The sequence below is a fragment of the Acomys minous genome (genome assembly GCF_964271855.1).
Source record: "Acomys minous genome assembly, chromosome: 4".
NCBI lineage: Eukaryota > Metazoa > Chordata > Mammalia > Rodentia > Muridae > Acomys > Acomys minous.
In genome coordinates this window covers 111,977,767-111,999,053 of record NC_140486.1, presented here as the reverse complement: position 1 = coordinate 111,999,053, position 21,287 = coordinate 111,977,767, and the positions used below count along the sequence as shown (strand labels likewise).

The following is a 21,287-nucleotide window of genomic DNA, read 5'->3' as shown; positions in this document are numbered from 1 at the left end:
GGAGAGCCGATTCTGTCTCATTTCTTTTTGCAAAGGAACTACTGGCCTCCTTGCGCCTCAAAAGACTGGACAAACTTCTAGTAAGGTCACAGCCAAGCGAGCAAGAGACTGAAAGCACAGCCCAGATCACATAACTACAGGTCTAATGAGAGGAAGGTCAGTGATCCATGAGTCTAGAGGAAATAGGTGGCTCTCTGCGCAGGAAGTTAGTCACAAGCAGCCAACTGTTGTCAACAAGAATTCTCTGGAAAACAATTTAGTGATATATCTCAAGTCCTAAAGTCAACACATATTACTTTAAAAAATTCATCCCAAGTAACTGATTTGAAATACAGTCAAAGACCATTTTCAGTACATTATTCCTAAGTGCAATGAGAAGCCACCGGAGTAAAAATAACAAACATGGTTGTATGTAAGCCATCTTTTCAGTGGTGGTAATATAATGTGTTTTTATTTTCTGTCTTTAATAGTTAAGGTCGGGCTGCAGTTGTAGCACCAATCCCCAGTACCTCCCCATAAAAAGATAAAGACTTTTCTATCTTCTAAAGAAATAAAATCATAAAACAAATCATTAAGAGCAGTTTTGATTAACTTCTCCGTACTTACTGTTCAACAGGTAGAGGTTCCTTTGCTGCCTCTGCAAGCTCCTTCTGCAGCCGTGCTTGACGCCGCCTGTTTGCAGAAACAAAATGAACAAACAAAATGTAAATTGATGTCTGCTGAAGAAAGCACTAGGTATCACTCTCAACAAACTTTTAGTTCTGCAGGCATATTGGAATGTTCAGTTCAGGACTGGAGAGATGGCTCAGTGGTAAGAGCACTCACTCACACGAGCACAAGGACCTGAGTTCAGATCCTAGCATCTACTTAGAGGCCCAGCATGGCTGCATTCCTGTAACCCCAGAGGGAGTGCAGACAGGAGGCCCAGCATGGCTGCATTCCTGTAACCCCAGAGAGAGTGCAGACAGGAGGCCCAGCATGGCTGCATTCCTGTAACCCCAGAGGGAGTGCAGACAGGATGGTCAGTGCCAGCTTTACTTCAGGTTCAGTGAGCAAGTCTATTTCAAGGAGTAAGGCAGTCACATAGCAGCACATCTATTGAGCATTGAACACACCTCCTGCTCCTCCCCACACAAAAACCTTTTTCAGGCTCTTCAAATGTATTGCCAAACACACCCAAATACCCACCCACACATACTGATGAGGCTCTCCACTATAAAAAGGCTCTAGGGCCAGTGAAAAGGTATGTATGTGCCACTAAGCCTAATGGCCTGAGTTATAGAGTCTTTTTTAGGAACCACTTATAAACTGTGGCAAGTGCACACTCTCACAGAAGAAAACTGGCTGCTGAGGACAAAAAGGTGCTTCAAGTTGATCCCATGGTTCGATATGGCTATGACTTAGCTTTTTGTAGTGAATTACCTATTAACCCAGCCATGACACAAAAATAAGAAGAAACCCGATGGCTATACAGTCTGCAAAAGCTCAAGTCAACAGCATAGTTCCTGCATACAATTTATGCACATCCTTTCATATTATTACATCATCTCTAGATGACTCAGGATACCAATGAAATGCAAACACTATTTAAATAATTATATGCAGCCCATAGATGTGGGGCCAAGGACAATTTTATCACTGTTCCCAAGTAAAGCACCTTGAAATCCCCAGACTGGCAGAATGTCCAGAACTCAGACCAGGCAGTCTCGGCTTTGGGTAATAACTGTGTGGTCAGGGTGAGCCCACTGCCACCTCTTTCAGAATCATGTCTCCCCTTCCAAAGGCTTAACCTTAGGAACTCCTACTTTTTAGCCAAGGTGGTCTCTCCTCCCTTCCTCGGCAAATTTATCCCTCTGTGAAGACCTTACCCCCACTTAGAATTCTTTTATTTATTTATTTAATATTTATTTATTATGTTTACAGTGTTCTGTCTGCCAGAAGAGAGAAAGAGATCTCATTACAGATGGCTGTGAGCCACCATGTGGTTGCTGGGAATTGAACTCAGGACCCTTGGAAGAACAGCCAGTGCTCTTAACCTCTGAGCCATCTCTCCAGCCACCCACTTAGAATTCTATTACTGCCTTTCTTTTTACATTCTGTGTGTGCACACGGGAACCACAGGGGATTCATGTGTGGAGGACAGAGGAGAACTTCCAGGAGCTGGGCCTCCTCCCACCATGTCAGATGTTGTCACTCTTGGCAGCAGGCGCTTTTCTTTTCTTTCTTTTTTTCTTTTTTTGGTTTTACAAGACAGGGTTTCTCTGTGTAGCCTTGGCTGTCCTGGAACTCACAGTGATCCACCTATCTCTGCCTCTCGAGTGCTGGGATTAAAGGTGTGCGCCATCATGCCCAGCTGCAGCAAGTGCTTTTCAATTCCCAGCAACCACATGATGGTTCACAACTATCTATAATGAGATCTGGTGCCCTCTTCTGGCCTGCAGGTGTACATGCAGGCAGAATACTGATAACATAAAAACAAAAAAACCTTCAAGTATTAGATATTGGTCATACAGGTGTTCTTTTCAAAAGCTTTGCTGTTGTTACCCTGGATTACGGGGTTTTTAACCTGGACTTGGTGGAATAGTATTAACCGAATGGTTGTAGAATCCCTTATTCAATGTCCTTCATTTAACTGACACCCCAGTGACCTATCTTTTACTTTCTGGCTAAATCCTACCAGACCTCACTGTATTAAAAACATTAGCAATGGATTTCATCCAGGAACTTCACTTTTAGATTTATTTGTTTTTACTTCACATGCACTTGTATTTTGCCTGCATGTATGTCTGTGTGAGGGTGTCAGATCCCCTGGAACAGGAGTTACAGACAGTTGTGAGCTCCCATGTAGGTGCTGAGAATTGAACCCAGGTCCTCTGGCAAAGATTCCTGCCAGTGCTCTTAACTGGTGAGCCATCTTTCCAGCCTAGAATTTCTCTTTTAAGTCCCTGAGATTAAACTATAGTGTCCTTACACACTAGCAGATTCAGACTTTTTGTGCGGGTCTGACTAGCCTCATGAACTGGGAGGCAGTAACTGGACAAGGTGGTGCACACCTGTAACCCAGCACCCGGGGCAGGGCAGGCGGGTCTCTGTGCTGGAGGCTAGCCTGGTCTACAAAGGCCAGCCTGGTTTACAAAGCAAGTTGAGGCCAGCCAAGGTTACACAGAGAAACCCTGTCTTGAAAAAAACAGAAAGAAAAAAGAAAAAAAGAAAGAAAGAATTCATTTTGGAGGCAGTAGGGGAACATGCAACTTGGACATGCTGCTTGAACAGTGTACCCCTCTGCTCAGCTTCAAATGTTCTTACAAATGCAAATTTCTCCACTTTTGGCTAATTTGGCAACTGTTCTCTGGCTCATGACTCCGCTACCAGCACCACACTGACGACTGCCAGGCATGGTTTTCTTTTCAAAGAGCCAGGTTCTGCTCCACTCACCCCAGAAGCCATTAACCACACACAGCTAGACACCCTACCTGGAGTCCTTCTCATTTTCTGCATTGAGGCGATTGGCTTCCTGGGCCTTCTCAGCCATCCACCTGGTGACCAGCTCCTGGTTCTCCTCAGTAGTTTTCCTCAGTTTCTCTTCTAGGGCAGTGAAAGTAATCTGCAGGGCGTCATACTCATCCTTCAGGGTCTGGTTGGCTATCTCGAGGTCCTGCAGTTTGGTGCGTAGGTCGAGGCACTCAGTCTCCAGGTCAGAGATGGTTTGTAAACACTCTGCAATTCTGAAAGTACAAATTGCGAGATTTCCCTCATCAGAGCCACGTAACCACAGCCAGAACACCTGGCCAAGTGGTGCCTAGGTGGCTTGAGCGAGCAGCAGGGGGAGCACTGGGCACCGTACCTGGCCCATTAACAAACACCCATGATGAAGCCACTCCTGACTGCAAACAGCCACTACCTGAAGCTTTTGGGAAAACAGGACCTGAGGGAAGGGGACGCTCTAGGCCTTTCCCAAATGGCAAAGGGCCTTGCAAGGACCTCTCCACAGCTCTAGGGCACTAATCCTGAGTCTATTTCTCTTGTCTGTCAGAATTCTTGCTCGTTAACAATCTTGCTGCTCACAAATGCATCTTCCACCACCCCAAGAGATATGTGCTTGGACATTGTGGTCCTGCCCCTAGTAGATGACACCAGTGTCCACGGAGAGCTGAGAATCCTCTGCAGCACTCATTTGCAGGGGCCATCATTACTTCCACAGGCAGATGTTCAGCACCTAGGAGCCCAAGGGCATCTTGCTTTTCTTAGCAAAGACCCCAGAGATTGTAAGCACTGTAATAAAATCCTGAGCGCAGTGTGGCCACCAGCCCCACTTGGTACAGCAGAGCCAGTGTGCGCTCCACTGCAGACCCCAGAAGACATGGCCTCTACTTACTTTGCCTCATTCATCTGCATCTCCCTGTCCTTCTGCTGCATTTGGTTATTCAGGTCAATCACCAGCTGCGCTAACTGGGAGAGAAAGAATATTCTCATCAATAAGAGACTTTGGATTCTCAGCCACAAGCTTCATAATGGGTTACTGTCTCCTCAATGTTTAAGAAAGAAGAAGTACCTGTGGGTTGGGTAAAGTTCAAAGGAAAATGGAGGTGGCTGCAGAGGGCAGGCAGCGGGCCTTTGGGGCTGTCTGCTGCCTCTGACTGCCAATCTTCGTTGGATCTGAGGTATGTGCAGAGGACATCATCTACCCTTCCACCTCCTAACTGACCAAGGGGAACATAGTAAAGGCAGTTTCTCGTCTAGAGCCGTCTTATATAAAACCAGAAACCAGGGTAAAGCACTCTCCCTCGGTGACTCTGATATTTGAGGGATCACATAGTAAATTTTTTTCTCTTCAAGACTCCCCTACCATTTCTCTTATGCTGCTGTTATGAGGAGCAGTCTGGCTTGGGCTCACCCCCTGCTTAGACGACTCATGCTGCTTGATGGTTTTCTTTGTTGTGTCCCCTCATCCCCCATAGCGTTTGTAATGCCAAAGTAGACCAGATTACTGCGAAGTTTCACATGACTGTTTTCCTGTCTCTTCCCAGAGGACCCTACAAAGAGCTGAGGGGCTTTCTTTACCTCTCCACGCTTCTTGTGCAGTTCAGTTAGCTCTTCCTGGTGCTTGATCCTCAGCTGGGCCATTTCTTGTAGCTGACTATCATTCCACGCACCATCATGTCCAGGGCTAAATCACCATCAGGCACATGAAGACATCATGAAAAAAGGACAGTGAGATAAAGAATCAGACTCCATCCAGGCCTTTCCTCCTAGGCAATACAGCACCAACGCCTTGATTTGAACCTGTGCACTCTACCAACCCATTTTGGCATTTCAAACAGTAGCCAATCTTGAGCCACTATGGGTAGAAAGCAGGAGACTGGTGATGGCAAACCAAACACAAGCACAGCTGCCAGTCAGCTCAGGAGCAAAGGCTGGGCTCTGGAATGAAGTGTAGATGCACCACCAACACGCCCACTCATTACAAGCATCTGCACACCAGCAGGGCTCAGGTACTGCTAGTTCTGACGGGAAAAGCAGAGGGAGCACACAGTTGTGTTCTCAGGCATCTGACAATAAATAGGAGGTGGGCAGAACAAGTAACGTGTGAAGCCACATGTTACAAAGAAGCACAAAGGAACAGGGCTGCTCTAAAGAGACCAGAAAGCAACGAAGGGCAAGGCATATGCTCCCTCTACCTAGAGAAGGCTCCTCTGAATAGAGAGTACAGCACTCTACAGACCTGGGAGAGGCAGAGCGTCAGTGAAGAGGAACACATGTCAGGACTCAGAAAGTAAGCTACTGCAGAGCCTCCCACTGTCCTGGACTGTAGGGTGGCACTGACTCACTGATGAAGGATTTTAGCAGTCTGAGGTGGGGAGCGGGTGCTAGTGCAGGAGCAGAGACAGTGAGACCAATTAGCAAGACACTGGGGAACTCTACTACAGAAGGCAGCTCACCCACAGCAGTGCCACTGGAGACAGTTCAGAGTCCAGGCCCATTGTGAAGTGTGCCTACAGTACTTGGATGTGGGGAATGAAAGGCTGACAGGGATCAAGGATGACTCAGGGCTTTGGGCTTGAACAACCAGCAAACCAAGTACCAATAATCGTATGGCAAGACTGGGGGAGGGAGGAGCAGGGCTAGGCAAGGACAGCAGGATTCTGCTATGGACACTGAAGGGCACAGGTAAGGCAGGAGTACAGGTCACCACAATAGTCATTCTGCTTTGAGAATTTTGTCAGGTACTTGATAGTATTTCAGAAACAAGACTATGATGAAAACCAACGAAAGGCTCTAAATTATAAAGGTAGAAGGGTGGAAGGGTAAAGATAAAGGAAGTTAATCAGTTAACAGCTCCTGGCAAAACAAACTATGTGGAAACCCAGACTTAAATCCCACAACAATAGATTTCCAGGGCCACTAAACCCTGTTCAGAGAAATGTCTGACTCAAACCCAAACAGATCCAGAAGTAACTGGTTCTCCTCAAGGAATGCCTGTCAGTCCCAAGGCTCAAGGGAAAACAGAGAGCCACCAATAGCTCTGACCAGGTATAGTAACTACACACTTTTGACAAGTGCAGTGGCTTTTTCGGTGCAGCATCTGCACAGAAACAAACTTTTATTTCAGAGATTCTGCAAAATTTTGGCTAACTACAACTGAAGGTTTATGGTTCAAGAGAGAGTCTTGGCAGGAGCTCCAGATACTCATAATTAGTATTGACTCTGATCTGAAAAGGGGGATAGAAAAAAGGAAGAAGGCTGGACAGTAACTAGAACATGCACTTTTCAAAAGATTAATTTATTATGTATACAGTGTTCTGCCTGCATATGCCTGCACACCAGAAGAGGGCATTATATCACATTATAGATGGTTGTGAGCCACCATGTGGTTGCTGGGAATTAAACTCAGGACCTCTGAAAGAGTGCACAGTGCTCCTAACCACCGAACCATCTCTCTATCTCCTAGAACATGCACACTTAAAAGGGAGGAAACAGCCTACTCCTTAAGATTTAGGGTACAGTGCAAAAGGGGAGGGTGCCGACAAAGAGCAGCATAATAGGCTGGGCATGGTGGTGCACACCTTTAATCCCAGCAGAAGCTGGAGGATCTGCGAGTTCAAGGCCAGCCTTGTCTACACACTGAGTTCCAGGACATCCAGGGCTAAATAGAGGGGCCCTGTCTTAGAACAGCATAGTAACAAGTCATAATTCAAACTCCTGCTTATACTTGGATTTGTGTGTGAGTGTGTGTGTGTGTGTGTGTGTGTGTGTGTGTGTGTGTGTGTGTGAGCCTAGCCTTTAACAGCTAACAGCTAAGCCATTTTTCCAGTCTTATACTTGGATTTTTTAAAAAATCATACATCTAAGCATAAATATTCATTTATCTCACCTTTTAAGGCAACTAACTGGACACTTCTTTAATCTTAGCCCAAGAAGTAGAAACCAGCAGACAAAGAAGTAGACTGCCTTGTATAAAGCTTTCCTTAACAACTTTGAGTGATTAGAAAGGATCTCACCAACCTCACTGACAGTAAGCAGTATGGAATGTACAAAGCATCGAATGCATTTCTAGCCTGGCATTCGAAAGCAAGGATCAGGAGATGAGAGCAGTGAGGCCACACGGGCAGGATCCTCTGAATTGTGATGAAGCAGAAGACAGAACTCAAGCTGAGCAGAGCCATCTCTTCTCCAGGACTCTTCCTACCACGTCATCGCTCAGAAGACCACCTTGCCAACCAGGCAGAGGCTACATGGAAGATGCACAGGCTGGAGTAAATGGTAGGTCACACCTACTTTTTCTGGTTCTGATTTTAAAATCTTAAGTCAGCTACCTTGTTTTTAACAATTACTTGGTGTCAACATGCAAAAAGTATAGATTTTCGATTAATAATGGGCACTTCTCCTATACAAGCCACAAACTATGCAGATGTCATGGACAGTATGGAGAGAGGCCAGGAGACTCTGAACCCCATTTGCACTTAGGTATGGCCTTCCATTAAGGCCCAGGACACAAGTCAAACATTCTGCATGAACATTCATGGATATTTATCAGGACTTACCTTTCCCATTAATGCATACTGCTACTTTTCCAATCTAGTTCTTGAAAGAAAAATGAAAGCCTGTGGCAACCTGCTAATTTGATTTCACATGCTAAAGCTGAAAAACCCATGCTAAAAAGGATCAAACAGGACAACACTATTAATAAAAAGCAATCGGTGTTTGTTTGCCAGTTAATCCTGTCTTAACAAGGCTTTGGAAAGACTATTCAGGAACCCAGTTGTTTCTGATTATTCAACTTTTTTTTTTTTTAAAGGCAGGATCACACTATGTGGCCTTGGCCAGCCTGGAACCTGCTATGTATGTCTAGCTTTCAAGTGGTTTGGCCTGCCTCCGACTCGTGAGTGCTGGAAACCCACGAGTGCAGCATCAGACCTAGCCCTTGTTTCCAAGTATTCAAAAAGTACAACCCAGTGGGTTAGAAGAGAGACTGACATAGGTACCACGTGAACAGGGCTTAGAGCTTGGTAACACGGTACTGATAGGGCTTCTAAGAGTGTATGTGTAAGTGTCTTATGAACAACTATTTTAGTTACATGAGTTTAAGAGTTTTTATTTGGCCAGGTGGTGGTGGTGCACGCCTTTAATCCCAGCACTTGGGAGGCAGAGGCTGGTAGATTACTATGAATTCAAGGCCAGCCTGGTCTACAAAGCGAGTCCAGGACAGCCAAGGCTACACAGAGAAACCCTGTCTCAAAAAACCAAAAAAAAAGAAAAAGAAGAACAAGAAAAAAGAGAGTTATTTAAAGGAAATTGAGAAAAACTAGGCTAGAAAACAGTGTCTGTTTGCTTTAGAAAGGGATAAGGGAGCAGGCCATGCTGGTGTGTTCCTATGATGCTAGCATCTGGGAAGCTGAAGAAGGACCGCCTCAAGTTCAAAGCCAGCCTGGGCTACAGTGCTGGGGCCTCACCTTCAAACTAAATTAACAAACAGAGAGAGAGAGAGAGAGAGAGAGACAGAGAGACAGAGAGACAGACACAGACAGACAGAGAGAGGACACACACAATAAGACAGGTTTCAAATAAAATGTACAATATAACTTTGTTTCAGAATACCTTATTTCGTGCCTATTTGGCATGTCATGCTTTTCAGCTTGTAGTTTCTGGGCCAACACTGAATGAAGATCTGACTTTTCCAGCAACTTGGTATCTATACATACAAATAAAGGAGGGAAAAAAAAGCTATTATTGTACCATGCACATATTTTAACAAAACTTAGAACCAAAAGCATGTGTCACTGTTAGATGTTAAAATGTTTGCAGAGGGTTGGCCACTTCTTGGAGCAATCTAGGAACTTAATTCTTCAGAGGCAGAAACCCACAGACACACACCTGCAAGAACGGCCCGTGTGAAGAAAACCAAAACGGCTTCCTGTCTCCAAGGTTGCTGTTTTCCACCTCAGGGATAGGAACAAGATACCATGTACCACAGCTAGGTGAAATGCTTGGTATTATAGAACTTGACTCTATTGAGGAATTTAACTACTTTTTAGATCAGTGCACTGGGGAAAAAAGAAAGTCTGGTGGGCTGGAAATAAAGGTTGGAGCCAACACAGGAAAAAGAAGGACAAAATATTTAGACTTTTTTCAAGACAGGGTTTCCCTAGTAGACTGGCTGTAATTTGCTCTGTAGACCAGGCATCCTTGAACTCAGAGATCTGCCTGCCTCTGCCTCTGTCTCCCAAGTACTGGGATTAAAGGTGTAAGCGTGAAACATTTAGACTTCTTTTGGCAATGATGAAATAAGACAGTGTAAAAGTGAAGTTACATGAAAAACTTAGATTAGAAAGATGTCAAAGACCAGTGTGAGGCTTCTCACGCAGGCAAATGGATGGGGGGGGGGGTTATGTCTAAACTCTATAGGAAAGACTTTGGCAATGAGTTCTTTCTGCTCAGAGAGACAGTAAATAGCACAGGAGTTCAAAAGAACAGGGGGGGGGGCTTGAAAGACATACAAAGGTATAGTCCAATAAGGTCCAAGTGAGGGAGCTCTCAGGGCACAAATGAGAGTAATCCCTCCACAAAAGGTCACAGCCTGCAGGCCTACAACTGAAAGGAAACATGGCCAGTCTGTTCATGTGGAGCCATGCAAAATACCCAACTGAGAGGCAGGACAGTGAGGCTTAAGATTCCCTTTCCCAGGATCTAGTTTTTCCTAGTTATTCGGTGAGATAACTAGGGAGAGAATGTGGGGCAACTACATTTGTTTTGAAAAGTTTTCTCGTTATGTGCTGAGGTGTAGTTCAACAGTAGAGTAGTCTAGCCAGCTTTAGTCTCTGGGCTCAAGGCCACAGTACTGCCAACAGAAAAAAAAATTCTCAGTTGGTAAAAAAGAACTCTTCTTGTGCCTCGGGAAAAATGGGAGACACAGCTCCACAAATCAAAGGACAGCTCTGAGTCAGGGGCCATGCCTCTAATCTTGGCACTCTGTAGGCTTACAAAGGATCTGAGCTAGAGGCCAGTCTGGGTTATGGACCCAGTCTCAAAACTAAAGCGCCACCTTCTGAGTTCCAACATCACCAAGCAGAACAAGAAACTGACCATGGGAACCTTGTAGAACTGTGGCTAGATCCAAACTACAACCAAAGCCGGGCATGGTGGTCATACCACTTCTCCTTGAAAACGGAAATGCAGGAAACTTTTTCCTACCTTTGATGAACTTTAGGAGAAAGTGGTTCCTTGAATAGCATGACAAAAAGAGGGATTTAAGCAGGGAATGGTGCTGCACGCCTTTAATCCCACCACTTGGGAGGCAGAGGCAGGTGGATCTCTTTAAGTTTGAGGCCAGCCTGGTCTACAAAGCAAGTTCAGGACAGTCAAAACTATAAAGAGAAACCCGGTGTGGTGGCGCACGCCTGAAATCCTAGCACTCGAGAGGCAGAGGCAGGTGGATTGCTGTGAGTTGGAGGCCAGCCTGGTCTACAAGTGAGCCCAGGACAGCCAAGGCTACACAGAGAAACCCTGTCTTGAAAAACGAAAACAAACAAACAAATTTAAAATCTAGTGCCATTTAGTTTCACCACAGACGGACACACCTGTGATAAGGGTGGGTAGGTAGGTATCTAAGAGGGGTCCTTCATAAGGGTTTCCTCCTACATAAGAAAGCCTATGCCTACATAAGGCCTCTCTTCATGTTTTTCTTCAGGCTCAGACAGGAACTACAAAGGGAATACAAGATGGATGGTCAGAATTGACCAGCTTGCAAAGGTTAGAATGAATTAGGTAATAGTCAAACAGGAAAAGATATGTGAACAGGACACTTTGGTGTCTTTAAAAACTCTTATGTCATACAAATATGTTTGTGTTTTAATCTCAGGTGTAGGATATGAGGCTGCTTTAGACTGTCCACAGTAGCAGATTATTTGCCTGTGTGCAGGCCCTGAGAGGGGCATGGCCAGCTGCACAAGACTCTGAGAGGAAATAAATGCCAGAGCCAGGCATGGGGATTGGGGGTCAGGGATGCTCCTGGTTGCTGTTGCTGCAGTTTGATGAGAAGTTGGAGACATCCTGAAACAAAGATTGGACTTTCCCCACGGGACCCAATGACCCTAACCAACAGGAAACAGCTAAGGAGAACCCGGCCCTCTCCCTACTTTCTTTCCTAACTGGTGCTGGCATGTTGGAAGCGATTGGGGAGGAGAAGGGAGAAAGAGATATAAGAAACCAAATAAAGTAGATTTAATACACGCCTACAGATATGCTCAATGTCCTGGCCTATAAAGAAAGATTTAAGCAAGCAAAGGCTGTCCGTCCAACCTGCTCTGCCAGCCTCTCATACTGTTTTCTCTTCTCCTGACTCCTCAAATAGACATTCCTTAACTCGACTGACTAAAGATACTTACTCTCTTTCAGTAGGACCATGAAGGCTGCCCCGGTAGCACTGACCAGCCACCGTACATGCTCTCCAGCACCTTCTGTAAACTGACAAATGCCAGCATCCAACAGCCTACAGTAGGGTGGGACAGTAGTACTAGCGTCCTAAGTCACAGTTTTATCTTCCATCTCGTGCCTTCACTAACCTAGCAAGCTCGGATTCCACCCTCTGAGGTCTATAATACAAGAAATTTTTTTTCTTTTGTGGTTGTTGCTAAATGTCCCAGCTTTCCCTGCTTGAAGTTCAGTATTATTTAAGGACCCGGTCACCTGAAATTCATCTCAGTTCAGCCCTTCAGAACCTGGAAAGAATCTTTATTTAAAATACTCCCCATCTCTGACCATTCAGAAGGTTCTACACTCTCCTACCAATAGGATATCCAGTTTTGAAATTAGAAAAACGACCCACTCTGTCTCGGAGATTATGAGCACCTGACATTTGTGTTTTATCATAAGATGGTGTTTACATGCCAATTACTTAACAAAGTGCTCAAACTCTGTATGCAAATCAGAACCATTCAGGAAGCATAACAAAAACTATACTTAATTAAGCTCTGCCATTTATACTGGCTTAATTAGTCTGAGCTGTCTTTGATTTTCAATTTTTTAAAAAGATCACCCAGATGATTCTAATGTGCAGATAAGCCTGAAGACTACTGATTCATCTCAATGAGAACGCAAACAGTATTGATTATTTCGAATCCCACTGTTCACAAAACCTTAGGAAGACTTTGCCCAGGTTATCTCAGAAAGCAGATGTCGGGACCTTAGGACCGACGAGTGACAATTTCTTCGCTCAACTGTCAAACAGATTGGCAAAATTGGGAACACGAAGCACGAGAATGCTCGGGAGAACCCACCTTAATACAAAGAGATAGGCTGGGCATGGTGGCAAAGGCCCTGAATCCCGGCAGTCGGGAAATAGAGGCAGGTGGATCTCTGTGAGTTTGAGGCTCGTCTGGGCTACAAAGGGAAGCCCTGTCTCAAAAAACAAAAAACAAGACCAAAAAAAAAAACCCCAAAAAACAAAAAACACTCAGAATACAAAAGATATTCTGGATCCTCAAGATCGCAAAGAAACTACTTCTCTCTCATCTAAGGCTTTCAATTACAGCAAAGGCTATGATCTAATAGACAACTCATAAAACTCAAAATATGTACAAAAAGTATGGAGGGGCCCTGAGAAATTAAAAAGAAAAAAACCAAAACAACACGCCTTTCACAGCACTCCGAAGAGAATGTTCATCTCTCAAGTTAATGCTTAAAGTCATTGTCTCTGTCGAACTTGATCCCTTATGGGCAGGATGCTTTTGGAGCTTGACTACCTAAATGCATCCACGCCGAGTGGCTTGTCGAGATTTACAACCACAAACAATGCCCGTGTAAAGAACGCGGAAGAGGAACCCTCTACGATCCCTTCTAAGGTTTTAAGTCAAAGAAGGAAAGCGCTGAACTTGGGGCGTGCGGGGCACAAGGTCTCCGCAGAGGCCGCCATGCGCGCTGGCACGCGGGCGGGGCCGGGGCTCGGCCTGGGGGCGCGGGGGGGGGGGGGTTCCCGCTGCCGCGCCGCTCCCCACCCCGGGGCCGGCGCGTGCGGCTCACACTGCAGAATGATCTCCTCGAACGCCTGCCTCTGCAGCCGGTCCCGGCGCCTCAGTTCTTCCGCGATGTGGCGCTTCCAGCGGGGAAAATCTGCGGCGCGGAGGCCCGACGACATGCCGACCGCTGCCCGGGCGCCTCAAGGCCGCCGCTGACCCGCGCCGACACTGGAGGCTGCAGGCTGCAGCGTGCAGCAAGCGGCGGGCGGACAGGGGCCGGCGCCGGAACCTCACCTCCACGCACAGGACACCCCCAAGGCTATCCGGGATGATTTTTTTTTTTTCCGGTCCCTGCCGGAAATTATTTTGGACAAGGCCGGAAGACCCGCCTCGTTGCGGGACGTCGTAGGCGACGCGCAAGCTCGCGGCCGGGGGCGTCGCGGGGCGCTCTCAAATGACGCAATCCTGAAGCCGGAAGTGTCGGTGACGAGAGGCAGCCGCTGTGAGGCGCCCTGGCTTCGCGGAAGGAGACAGGGAAGGGGCTGTTTTGTCCGCTGGTGTCTGTTTTCTTGCTTCTTTTACCTTTCCCCCCTCCCCCCCCCTTTGTCGGCCTGTTTTTCTTTATTTCAGCTCAGAAGTGAGGGTCACTCTCCTGTTAGGTGACTGGTTGTAGTTGAGTGACAGTTCCCTTAAGCATTAGATCTCTAACCTGTAAAACGGGGACAGTAACGGTGCTTAACAGGACTGTGAAAAGCTATGGAGTGCAATTTCCGTCTCAGCTATCAACACATCTCCCACCAAAGCCTACCCGCACTGCTGTTAGGTGGGCGGTCAACTGAGTGTTTTTGCGCATGCGTCTATGGTGCTTTCTAGGCTAGTCTCAAACTCCTTGGCTCTTAACCATCCTTTTGGTCTTTAGATTCTTACGCTCTCAAAGGAAATAAGTCAGTTTAGCAAAGTAAACACGCTAAAGAGAGAGGAGCGGACTGTTTCAAAAGGTGTCTCTGTTAGGGATTTTAAAGACAATAAGAAAAGGAGGTGGGTAGCATAATTCATAGAGTAAGGCATCCCTTTCCCTTCCCAAGTCATGAAAAACTGGTCCCTCCTTTAGGGTACTACTTCCGATTTTCCAGAAACACCCACAGGGGTTGGCTGGAGGAATGCAGACCCTTTGTGAATATATACACACATGGTAAAATGTCCTCCCCCCACCCCCCGCTCCCCCCTCCCGCGGGCCTTAGTTTTTTGTTAGCTAGGAGAGATACCTGCAGGCTCAAGAACGTTTAAGCACATGGGGTATTGTGATCATCAGGAGACATGGCTTCCAAATTACTGTTGTAGCTTTCTGGACGCTGTGCTAGTTTTTGTGTTGTGAACCTCCATTGAGAAAATGTCTCCGTAAGATTGACCTGTGGGGAGAGTCTGTTTGTTTGATTTACAAACAGTTGAAGTTTTATTATGAAATTGGGCCATGGTTTCATGATGGCTTCTCAAGCTGTACAAAATTAGGAGTAGGGGCTTAAGATGTCTTCTAAGACCTTTTTCTTCTAGATTCTTCCCACATGTTGCATTCTACCAAATATTCTTGTACCTGCCTGTGGAGTAGCTGAGACTAAATACAGTCATGTACCCCTGCACCCGGAACCACTGACCTTAGAAATACCCCCCACCACTGGAGGAGATGGGTGAAAACAAGAGCTAAAAAAAAAAAAAAAAAAGCAAACAACGAACCACAGTTTCTGCCCACCATTAGACTCCCAGGAGCCTCAGAGGGCAGCTAATACTGTCAGAAGGGAGAAACTGATGATGCACTGACCCTTAAAAAGGTGGCTTTGGTTGATAAGCTCAATAGGACTGTGAATGCCATTGCCTTTAACAGACTAGTGAATACATTGCTTTTAGGAGACTAGTAAAATTGTAAGGAGGACCAAGGAAATGGCTCAGTGGGTAAGGGCAATTGTTGCCGATCCTGATTACCTGAGTCCAATTCCCAGGACCCATACAGTAGAAGGAGATAACTGACTCCAGCCAATTGTCCGCTGACCTCCACACATGCAAACACATACACATGTGAATATATGCATATATGCATGTACAATATAATAAGTGAATAAGATGCAATTTAAAAATAATGGAATATCACAATGTAGGAGGTCACAGAAGGGGGACAGAATGTCAGAGACTCTTCTAGTAAGAAGACTGTTCATAGGCAGTTAAGAAATCCTTGCAGGACAAACATGGAACAGAGGAGAACAATCAGGTTCTAGATCTGTAGTAAGGACACTCCAGTAGCAGTTACTCTGGAGGCATCAAAAGGACCCATGGGAATCAGAGATGTAAGCAATTTCCTCCTGCAGGGAAGTAAATGGAAAAACAGGTCCTGAAAGCCACCATGAACATCTCAGACTCTAACAGTGACAGCCACTACAAAAGACCATAGCATCAGATCTTGACAACTAACAATGACAATTTTCTGACAGGGATATAATTAAAACATAATTGGTAGGTTTACTAATTAGCCCAGCCAGCATCCATTTGAAGTTATGTCAAATAATATTTTGACGCATGACCATATGCAAAAACATGTTTCTCATAGCATTGCTAACAATAGTGTAAAGTTAGAGGTGGTTTTTCCAACTTGAAGAGATTGGCTAAATTATTGTAGATTCATTGCCAGTTGCTTGTAGAAAAAGCAGTATGCAGCCTGCTTATTAAGTACTTGCCTGAAGAAGCCCAGTTAGACCTGGGTGCAAATATAAGCAGCAGGATGCCAGTACAGTGCCCTTAACCACTCACTCACCTGGTGTCTCATCCAGCTGGCCCAGTTCAGCTCAACTGGAACCCATAGAACAAACAAATGTTATTTTATTTTGGGTTTTTTTTGTTTTTTTTTTGTTTTGTTTTTAGAGATAGGGTCTCACTATGTAGAGACAGTGTCTCATTACGTAGCTCTGGCTGTCCTGGATCTCTTTATGTTGACCAAGCCGGCCCTGAATTTAGAGATCAGCCTGCCTCTGCCTCCCGAGAGGTAATATTGAAAGCATGTGCCACTACACAGGGCTAGAAAGCAAATGTAAATAATCGGTACTTCATCTGCAAATTAGCCAGTAGGGAGGGCATCTTAGGTAGCGGTGGGAGGCCTTGGTGCGTTTTTTTTAGGCTCCAACGGAAGCAAATGGACCAGAGATGAGTAGCAGAAAGCAGCAGGAAACAGGGCTGCCAGAATCTTCTGGTGGCTCAGAACAGATCTGAAGAGATTCTTCTCTGTTCTGGTAAATAACGAGTGTCTTCAGGATTCAGCATGCTTTGGTAGGAAGCAGCATGTGTGAAATGGATTCTGACTGCCCATCATGGGTGTAGAGCCGAACATGAAGTATCTCCCAGCTCTTGCAGCAACATGATAATCAGCACAGATTTGCTCACGGAAGCGGAAGGAGCACCACTTACTAAGGCACTTTATGGAACGTCTGCTTTCACGGAGACAAAGCACTGCCTGCTTTTGCATAATAGATATTCAGTGGCATCATTCCTACTGCTGAGAATTTGCAGAAGATTCTCATTCCAAGCATATGTTGTGTGACTTTTTCTAGGCACTCTCCAGATAAGGTACCAAGGACAGACCACAGTAATGATCTCACCAAAGCCCAGCTTGGTAAGCCCATGAGGTTTTTGGGCTTGCTAACAGAGCATGGGTGAGGAGTTACAGGAGTGTAGATGACCCGAAAACAGCTATATTACCAAAACCAACGACTTCTGGGAAGTCCCCATAAGGATGACTTCCCCACAGCTTCATAGATGAAGATCCCCTTCAGTGACTCATCCATACTGTGTGTACTCTGTGCATCACCTCCCAAATCCACGTGCATCTGAGGCAGAACTAAATATAGCTGGCAGGGGATTTCACTAGGGAGTACCCAAGAGCCAGTCTCGAAAGATGCTCATAAGTAGCCATAATTGTTTCTGAAGAAGATGGTAATGACTATCATGTTAGGGTGATGGCCCTGATGCCTCATCTTATCTGTGGGGTCCATCACTTACTCTCCAACCTTGAAAAGTTCCAGATCAGTCTTCAGCCTTGCATGCTGTTTTCCTTTCTCTTTCTGTTGTCTGAATTTCCTTTGTCTTCATTTTCAAGATAGTGTTTCTCTGTGTAGCCTTGGCTGTCCTGGACTCGCTTTGTAGGCCAGGATGGCCTCGAACTCACAGCGATCCGCCTGCCTCTGCCTCCCAAGTACTGGGATTAAGGGAGTGCACCACCATGCCTGGCTTCCCTTTGTCTTTTAATAAGCAAATGAAAATAGTTCAGTCCCATTGTGGATCAAGCTTAGGGATGAGCAGGGAGATAAAGACATTCTAGGAGTGGGTCCTGGCTTCCAGGACCTCTCTTTAGGGGAGGCCTGCTTGTATGTTACTTATTGAATGAAACATGATGGCAGTAAATTCCTAGAGCGTCCACTCTCTTCTGTTCCCTTTTAATCCTCTTGCTTTTATCTTTCTCTTTAAAAACACAGTTCCTGTGTTTGTTTTGATACAAGGTCTCACTACGTAGCATTAGCTGGGCTGGACCTCACTATATAGACCTTACTATATAGTATTGAACTCAAAGATCTGCTTTCCTCTGCCTCTGGATTGCTGGGATTAAATGTATGCACACCATGGTTGGCAATCTCCGAATTTTACTTCTTCCTCTTTATTTTCATTTCTTTTTAACTCTTCTTCAAAATATATCATCCAAATAGAAACAAATGAAGGGGACTGTGTTATTGTATTAACTGTGTGTTGTTTACCCCTAGAAGCTGTTAGAGAAACCTAATGTTTGCCATGAAACCAACTTACACAGCATTTTAGACACACCAAGACATGTCCCCTGACCCATGTCAATAATGGGACTTCTTTACAGACATTCATCACTTGGCTTTTTCACTCCCTCTGCTTTCTTTTGTCCTTAGCATTACTGATTTCACAGATACATGCAAAAAGCAAGTCATTTCATCGTGAAGAATCCTTGCACACAGAACTCCTGTCCTAAAACTCATGTCCAAATTCCTGTTGCCAGACTGCATACTTGTTTGTTGTTGCTGTTGAGACAGTTTCAACCTAAATCTCAGGTTGTCCTAGAATTTGAATTCTTTATGTTTCAAGTGTATGATAGGTTTATAACCATGCCTTGGCTTGCAGATTGCATATCTAAAACCAGCCAAGATGGCACCATCAGCACTTGATGGCATGTAGCCCCCTTAGAGGGAGTCCTTGTTATCGCCTCTGCATGCTGGCTGCTGTTTTAACTTTCTACATATATTGATTTGATGTGTATAAGTGGTTTGCCTGCATGTATATTATATGCACCATGTATATGCCCTTGGAGGTCAGGACAGCGTCGGATCTCCTGGAGTTACAGAGTTGTGAGCCACCATGTTGGTGCTAGGAACTGAGCCCAGGTGCTTTGCAAGAGCAGCAAGTGCTTTTAACTAGTGAGCCATCTTTCCAGCCCCATCTAAGAAGTTGGCATTCTAACAAGTTGGGACTTTGACTCTTGGCAGAATAGGGGACTCTCATTGTTTTTTAGCCTTTATGGAAATCACAGTATTTCCTTTAATAACTCTTGCTTTCTCCTTCTGTGAATAGTGGTTAATTTTGTTGAGTGCTTTATGCACACCAGGCACTATTTTCTTAGAGTGAATTCATCTTTTTTTCTCACAACATTGTGGTCCAGGTAATTATTAATATGCCATTTTTGTAGATGGGGAAACAGACATAAAGAGATGCTTGGTAAGTGGCAGAGCTCAGATATAGCATGAACTGTTATGTCAAAACTTACCAGTTTATCTGTTTGACAAATTCTTTGCTTTTGTTTGTTTGGGATTGAGGTAGTATAAAGTTCTGGAATGCTTTTCATGGCCAATGGTAGATGCATAATATGCCTACCTTAATGTGAATGAGAGACAATGGTCCAGGTTCAGGGTGCTGTGAAGCAGGCGTGAGATTGGCCCCCAGGAATCTCTGCAACCTGGATGCAGATCGGCCAGAATGTTGGCATCTTTTTCTTCAATGTGCTGCTTCCCTTCCCTTTTGCCTGCGGTCCTGCTTTTTTTTTTTTCCTCCTCACTCTGTAGACCAGGCTGGCTTCGAACTCACATTGATCCTCCTGCCTCTGCCTCCCGAGTGCTGGGATTAAAGGCGTGCGCCACCACACCTGGCCGGTCCTGCTATTTTTGTTATCAAGTCTTCCCATCCTCATGGTGGATCAATGGCTCCCCTAATATTTGTGCTTCAGTGTTAACTCACAGGAAAGGACTTTGATGGAGCAGCAGGTGCCCCTGCCTAACAACCAGTGTGGCAAGAAGATGGGCTGGTCTTCCTTGAGGGCTCATCTGGAGAGGTAAGAGAGTTCCCAGAAGGGGTTTGTAGAGCACGCTCCTCCTTGGGCTGCCCAGCTCTCCTTCCCTTGCCCTTTTGGTAACAGTCTCCTCCCTTCTGGCTTCATGCATGGTCTGGATTTTTTGGGGGGGCATTCTTCTTACCTGTCACCTACCACTATTACAGCAGGCGAGCCATGGTTAGGTAGACAACATGGCAGTCACTAACAGTCTTTTCCACTTGCAAGTGATGACCAAGGCTGACCTGTTGTTCTTCTCTCTAGCACTCTGTGTGAACAGCCTTCCTTGTCTAAAACTCAGGAGTTTCTAGAGCTGAGATCACATGAGTAAGTCAAAGTCTGTTTTAAATGATAGTATTTGCTGGTGAGTTACTGAATTTTTTAAAAAATTGTAAACTATAAGTTATAATTAGGAAAATGAAAATAACCTAGAATATTAGAAAATACTGTTGTTGCCATATGTTGAAGCTATTTTTTTCTTTTATTCCTAAACAGAAAATGAAGGGACACCATTTCAAAACGGGCTGTTCAGATGAGTCATGAGATATTTATAGCTCCACAGTGCGTCTTACCAACACTGCACTCTCATGTGGCAGAACCAGAAAGTGCAGCAACAGGAGAAGATTCAACAATTTAATATTGAAATATCATATGCCATGAGATATGGTCCTTTGTTTAGCGGTCAAGTTGACATTTGCTTTTAATAAGACTCAGAGTTGAGATAGCAACTTGTCGAGATGCTTTGTAAATTAGAATGCCTAATGTGGCAGTTACTCTTGATTGCTGGGTAGGGAAGGTAGCTCAGTCAGTGAAGTGCTGACACTTAAGCTCAAGGAGCTCTCAGAATTTGGAACCCTCAAGTCTGTGCAGAAAAGCTGGACACACTGTGTACACCTAAAACCCAAGCACTAGGGTTAGGGGTGGCGGGCAAAAGGGGACAAGTGGACCCTGACACTCATTGGCCAACCAGTATTGCCGTATGGTGAGCTCCAGGCTCACTGAGAGCCCTTGTCTCAAAAAATAAGGCGGAGGATGATAAAAGAAGACACGCAAGGGTGACTTCTAGCCTTTGTATGCCTACATACACATGCGTGTCTGCATTATACACATGTGTGCCTGCATTATACCATATGCGTATATACTAATGACAGCCCCCAATTATACCATATGCACACATATACTAATGACAGCCCCCCAATTATACCATATGCACACATATACTAATGACAGCCCCCAATTATACCATATGCACACATATACTAATGACAGCCCCCAATTATACCATATGCACACATATACTAATGACAGCCCCCAATTATACCATATGCAAACATATACTAATGACAGCCCCCCAATTATACCATATGCACACATATACTAATGACAGCCCCCAATTATACCATATGCACACATATACTAATGACAGCCCCCAATTATACCATATGCACACATATACTAAT

General features: G+C 45.1%; 1 protein-coding gene and 1 long non-coding RNA gene across 6 annotated transcripts in view; one reads left to right on the top strand and one right to left on the bottom strand.

Annotated features, from left to right (window-relative positions):
• The window catches only part of ATG16L1 (autophagy related 16 like 1), a 32,857-nt gene extending 19,078 nt beyond the window's left edge, over positions 1-13,779 (bottom strand). Inside the window, exons 1-6 of one of the 3 annotated variants that reach the window (XM_084780470.1) lie at positions 13,516-13,779; positions 9,097-9,190; positions 5,062-5,167; positions 4,376-4,449; positions 3,474-3,725; positions 607-672 (exon numbers count right to left, since the gene is read on the bottom strand). In XM_084780470.1, coding sequence (XP_084636596.1) covers positions 607-672; positions 3,474-3,725; positions 4,376-4,449; positions 5,062-5,167; positions 9,097-9,190; positions 13,516-13,630 — 707 coding nt within the window. In that variant the 5' untranslated portion in view covers positions 13,631-13,779. The remainder of the gene's footprint in view (positions 1-606; positions 673-3,473; positions 3,726-4,375; positions 4,450-5,061; positions 5,168-9,096; positions 9,191-13,515) is intronic. The other 2 variants (XM_084780471.1, XM_084780472.1) reach the window with 2 other exon arrangements.
• A 1,401-nt stretch (positions 13,780-15,180) lies between these two features.
• On the top strand, positions 15,181-20,940 carry LOC311596735. Of its 3 annotated transcripts, none has more exons than XR_014778949.1 (4): positions 15,181-17,103; positions 19,726-19,830; positions 20,092-20,154; positions 20,323-20,940. It is a non-coding gene; the product is annotated as an uncharacterized lncRNA (long non-coding RNA). The 3 variants fall into 3 exon arrangements; XR_014778950.1 differs by having other exon boundaries at positions 15,182-15,787; XR_014778951.1 differs by having other exon boundaries at positions 15,185-15,953.
• The last annotated feature ends 347 nt before the right edge of the window (positions 20,941-21,287 follow it).